General features: G+C 41.1%; 1 protein-coding gene across 1 annotated transcript; it reads right to left on the reverse strand.

The window, feature by feature from the left end:
• Window positions 1-1,476: 1,476 nt before the first annotated feature.
• LOC115075649 lies at window positions 1,477-3,536 on the reverse strand. The gene is made up of 2 exons (XM_029576223.1): window positions 3,246-3,536; window positions 1,477-1,791 (listed from the first exon to the last, which is right to left on the reverse strand). The coding sequence occupies exons 1-2, from the start codon at window positions 3,534-3,536 to the stop codon at window positions 1,477-1,479; spliced, it is 606 nt and encodes a 201-aa protein (XP_029432083.1).
• Window positions 3,537-6,000: the final 2,464 nt, after the last annotated feature.

The raw sequence follows: 6,000 nt of genomic DNA on the forward strand, positions 1-6,000 counted from the left end.
AAGCCCTGGTGCATACCCTGAGATCATCTATGGATTGTATTTCTTATTGCTCTACCAGAATAAATTGCATGTTGTTGGATATTTTTTATTATAATTATTCAGGCATGTGTTCCCAGTGATTAGGTTCTTTCTAAGATCTGCAATAGCAGAAAGATTCAGCACTACATTAATAGCAGGGGGATTTGTCACATCTAGGGCTATGGAGAAAAGAAGTGGGTCACCCATTGAGCAACTGGAAAAAAAAAGGTTTGTTAAGAGGAAAGATTTTTTTAGAGGCAATTTTAAAACTTTTAGCAATGGGACAAAGATCAAATCTACTTTTTATCTGTGGGATTTGCACCAGTTCTTAAAGTGGAAATCTGAGCATACAGATACAAAGTACAGAGGATCACTTGCACCTGCTTTTAGTGAGGACAATTTTCAAAGTGTTTATGCTAATAAAAAGCATTTGGCCACATTCAGTGTTAAAAGGCCATGTGTAGTTGCAATGCACAGACCTTTAGGGCGTGTTTAGGTTGGAGATGGAAAAGCACGTGCACAGATTGCACTTTCAAATCTGTACACTTACCTTTTCAAGTCAACTTCTATTTGCATGAACAGCAAGTGCAAGGAACTGCGTGGGCTTTGTAACTGTGCCAATTTTCAGAGTGGCCATGCTTGGATACTTTATCTTTGAAAATTAGAACAAAGGCTGCGGATTGAAAATTGCCCCCTCTGTGAGACTTTCCTGCCTCTGACCTGAGCAGACTCTTCTCAATGTACAATCATTGGGGAACAACGTGCAAACCTTTAGCTGATTTAAGGAAAGGCTATTTCCAGACAGCCGAGTAACACGGCTAAAATGCTTTATTCCCAAATAAATTGCTTTGAAAATGGATGGCTTTGTGCTGGGACTGATTTAAATTATGGAATAGGCAGTTTCAGATGCATCTTTAATATGTAATCTGGATAGGACCTTAGATCAATGCCTCACCCAAAAGCCCAGCATCCTCAGTGGACTCTATCATTATGATGGCTCTTTGGTTGAGTTCTGACTCAGCAGGAAAACTGTTCCCACTGAGTAAGCAAAAACAGCTCATAAAACCTTAGAATAATAGGGCCAGAGGGGGCACTCCAGAGGGCATTTGGTCCATAGCCCTGCCTCCAGGCAGGATCCATTTGCCTCAGCCCAAAGGGCATCCTTTTCATAGCTTACCAAGATGAACCCTTTCTTGTTCTGAAGGAGACTGATTCTGTAACCATAAACGTCAATGGATACCAGCTTGTTGACTGCTACTTGACCATTACCAGTCTTCTCATTTTCCACATTGATAGCAAAGGGCACCAGGTTGCTGCTCTCAGTGATTGTCTTTGTTAGCGTGTACGTACAGGTGCCTTGGAAATCATAGGCCAGACCATCGTATGTCAAGTAATGTGGGTCACCAGCAGCTTGGCACTTCGCTGAGCCAATTGGTTGGCATTTCTGGATGCCATTTATCACTTTGCACTCCTCGTTGGGTCCACAGGAGAAGGCCTTACATTCAACGACTCCACCAGCCTTGCAGGTGCATTGCTGACTGCACAAGCCATTGGGAAAGAACTGCTCTCCGGATGTGTAGTAAATACCATTGTAGGCACATCCACACTGGGCCATGGGAACACATTGGCCACCACTAAAGACAAACCCTTCGTCACATGTGCATCCTTCTTTGCAGACAGCACTGCATGCAACTGGGACCAATAAGCTGGCACATGAGGGGGCACAGCCACTTGGGCATATTTCATAATGGCTGTTTTTAGGGCAGCTTCGACCTGAAATTAAATAATAAAGACATTATACGCATGACTAAAGTACTTTCACCAGCAGATCATGGCTGTATCTTGGACAGAACATATGCTATTAGGATGCGGAAGATAAACCATGTATGTGAGTACTTTCAATTTTCAAAAACATGGCATGTAAATGTTCATATGAAGATGTACACCTGCTTCCTAGCCTTTGCCACACAAGCCTATGCACAGTCCTCTCTTTTTCAGCTCACGTAAGGTCTGCTTTGAACGTTTGGGCTGAAGTCCGCTTGTACTTTATATGCGGGGACCTTCGGCCCTAAGCTTGCTGTTATAAATTGGCCTCTAATTGTGTAGCTATGGTAGAGATGTTGGGCGTCTGGTTTCCATATAAATAAACTGAATTATAATCTAGATTAACGTCTGGCACCAGTGTGATCGATGCCTCTTTCTCAAAACAGTGTTTTTGTGCATTTTTAGTAATTGCTCTGTGAGCAATGAATTGTGGATATTTTTGTGAGTGGTCATATAATTGTGATTGGCTATACGTTGATAGAAACTGACAAACCATATTTTCTTATTATAAAAAGGCTTTTCATGATGCATACTTTTATTGGTTACCTGGCTAAATCAAATCCATTTGAAAAATGTCCTTCTTATGTATCTTGGTAAAAATAAGATCTTTGGGTTAACTATGTGTGGGTAAGCACTGACTTCCATGTCAAATCTCTTAAGTGCACTGAATATAATTTTAATTTTAATCAAATTAAAATTAAAAAATTAAAAAATTAAAAAAATTAAAAAATAAATAAATAAATAAATCTATTTTGAAAATACACAGCTATGTCATATTCACATTTGAAAATTGCATAACTGCCCTTCCAAATTCTAGCCCTCAAAAAGGACTGTGACTGTATCAACACCAAAGCAAAAGAGTAAAACAACAGAAGTCACCTGCTAATTGATAGGCTAGTCTATTATATACCATGAGAATGTACCTTCCAGCTTTTCTTTCATTATGGGAATCCTATGATATCACAGAAGGAAAAATGCAACAAAGAAATTATGGTTTAAAACCAGAAGGGAGCTTGCAAAATATCTGTGGACCTGCAAGCAAATTTGTAAACTTTGTATCTGCTTTATAGCAGGTGTAAAATATGCATGGAATATTATGGGTGAAGTTTCAAAATGAAAGCCTCTATCTCCCCGACCTCTCCCACAGCTTTTACTGTACTAAATTTAGCTTCATTGTGAAATTTGGTGGCTGTATTTAGCTGCTGAGAGGAGAGAAAATTTCATTGAAAATGGTCTTTTCCCATGGCGTCTTATCAAAAATGTTTTTTATTACAAAGCACTTTAAAGGAGAAGGTGTAATTAATATTAGGCTGAAGCTCTTGTTCACTGAAGATTTCTCTCCTCTAAACTAATATTGTTTGACACAGCGAATATAAAGAAAGCTATCATAATAGACTACTCACTGCAAAGTTTGGCAGACCTCCATGCATATACAGTGGCACCAGCGTCTTGGCAAGCTGCGGAATAGCTGGAAATGACTTTGCATATAGCATCTTGACGACCTTTGTAGAAGCAATAGTCATACACACAGTCTTTGAAAGAGCCCTGGGGATTAATTTTGGCATGACACTCCCTAAAGGGGCCATCCTTGTCCAAGAGGATTCCACACTCTCCTTTGCTTTCTCTCTGGCGGCTTTCGACTGAGGCCCTATCAGAGCAGTCTCCCTTGTCTTCCTCTGAGCATCCACGGACATCTTTCATCTTCCAGCTCTTCCCAAAGACAGTCGCATCTGTTGTGGTCATGCCGTTCTTCATGATCAGGTCATTGCCTGGGTCTCCATTGAAGTCTCCACAGAGACCACCAACAGCCCCGGCGTAAGTGCTTGGGATGGTTACTGAAACTCGAGAATCATAGTTGAAGGTTGTTCTGAATCCAAGTTAGTCAGGATTATTGCATCAAAGCCTTGTTTGTAGATCATGATTTCCCCATTGTTGATGCTGTATGGCAGATTAATCAGCAGCCCTTTCACCTGTAGAAAATAGCATTGAAAACGAAGTCAATCATCATATAGGGCTGTGCAATGACATACTAAGGACGTTTTCCAGAATCCAGAAATAGCAAAAAACTGTTCTTTTTTTTCAGACTAGTGATTTTCGTGTTTGTGATGTTGTGTGTATTGGTTTTATGTTGTTTTAAATTGTGAATGTTCTTTGTTTTGTAAGCTGCCTTTAGACGTGTGAAGAGCGGCATATCAATAAGAGAAATAAAATCAATTGGGGAATAAACACTCTTTTATGTTTATGGTTTTCTAATTCATAGACTGGCGGGGTAATTTTGTATTTCTAAAAAGGGAGCAATGGCTGAACAAATTTTGTTATACTGATATATCTCAATGTATCTTATTTCTTATTTCAGACTTCAAACAAATGTCATACACAAAACTGTTTACCACAAAAACTCTTGTCACTTAGATTTTTTAATTTAAATTTTTTTGTGGTAAGGGCATCAAACGGACCAGTCCAAGGACTACTTCAAACCTTTGACTTCCTGTCCTGACCATCATCACAAGCCCTTATGTCCCAATTTTCTTTGTATCTTTTCTTCAATGATACTTCAAATTTTTCAAAAGCAATATGTGCCCAACACTTCTGTGGAATCATTCTGAAATCAATGTATAATGTCTTGAAACAACCGAATAGAAAGCTGTACCTATCGGGTTTTTCTTGTTTCTTGCACAATTCGCTACGTTGCAAACACCTTCGGTGTTTCAGCTGGAGCTGCATTAGGGGACATTTAAGCGGAACACATTGCAAGAAACCTGGATGGCCCATCCCTGCCCCCCGGCCCTCCCATTTGTCAGGGTCCAGGCACTTATGCACGTATGGCTACTTCCACGTGTGGCTGGGCCTTTTTTAAAATGCGTGCAGCGTGTGCAGGGCCCGGCGGTGTGCGTAAGAGGCAATGTCTACGCACGTGGTCGATTTAAAATCCGGCCGTATGTGCATAGATCTGTTTTGCAAATTATCCTGGCAAAACTATGCTTACACATTTGATAGCAATGACTTATGTTCCACATTAGCTCTATCCTTCAATGTTAAACCATTGGACAGGCTCATTCAGCACGCATTTTTAGGTTATATAACTGTATCATTCCAGCCACGTTAAGAAAATTGTCCAGAGCTCCTTTTATAAATTTCGCCTATTATTAGATTAAAACCTAATGATTTTTGAACCAGGATAAATGTGCTTGTTAACAATGGTATTGCTTATTGTAGTTTGGTATGTATTAGTTGCCTAATTTATCTCTAGAAGCGCTACAATTATTTCAAAATGCAGCAGTGCAGTTACTAGTAGGGGCTTCTTTCCATGAGTATATTACACCGATTTGAAATCTCTGCACTGGCTTCCAATTGTTTGGTAGTGTTGCATTTGGTGGTCCATAGGCTCCTTCCACGAACCGTCACACTCACCCTTCAGGCTGGGCTTTTCCCCTTATGCCAGGGTGCGGCCAAGCTGCTTGAGCTTTCAAAGCAGCAGGATGCAGCTGGAGATCCTCGCAGCAGGATGCCACTGTCACAGCCGGGTTCCGCTCTTATTCTTAAAAGACCAGAGGCAGGAAAATCCACTTGGCACCCTCTGATGACATCACACTCCCTGATCTATATAAGGCCCCTGCAGACATCACTTAATGCCTCAGAAGCAGGTCTCCCTATTGCCTAGTAGTGTGAGTTGCCTCAGCGGTCCTGTTCCTGTGTTGTCCAGTTCCTAAGCCTCTGTCCTTGAGTTCCAGTGTCCTTCAGTTTCAGTGTGCTTCTTGGTATTCCTCCGCAGTACACGGACTTCAAGGATATTTTCTCCAAACGAAAAGCTTAGACTGCTCCCTCACCGGTCATTTAACTGGGAGATTAAGCTCCTTCCAGATGCTATGCCCCTTCCAGATGTCACTTTCCAAGGCTCAAGCCATGACTGACTATCAGAGAAAACTTACAGCTTTGTTTCATCTGCCCGTCTTCCTCCCTGGCTAGAGCTGGATTCTTCTTTGCTGGCAAAGAAGGACATCTCCCGTAGGCCATGTATTGATTATCAGTGCTTGAACATGATCACAATGATGGACCCCTTTCTCTTACCATTGATATCAGAGTTCTTCGACCACCTCCAAGGCGTGAAAATCTTCACCAAATTGGATCTCAGAGGTGCATACAACTTCGTACGAATCA

Source organism: Rhinatrema bivittatum, chromosome 14 (assembly GCF_901001135.1).
Source record: "Rhinatrema bivittatum chromosome 14, aRhiBiv1.1, whole genome shotgun sequence".
Taxonomy (NCBI): domain Eukaryota; kingdom Metazoa; phylum Chordata; class Amphibia; order Gymnophiona; family Rhinatrematidae; genus Rhinatrema; species Rhinatrema bivittatum.

Coding starts and splice junctions, on each gene's coding strand:
- LOC115075649 (XM_029576223.1), bottom strand. CDS start 3,536: ATGTCCGTGGATGCTCAGAGGAAGACAAGGGAGACTGCTCTGATAGGG. Junction 1,792..3,245: donor GAGGTCTGCCAAACTTTGCA/GTGAGTAGTCTA, acceptor ATTTAATTTCAG/GTCGAAGCTGCCCTAAAAAC.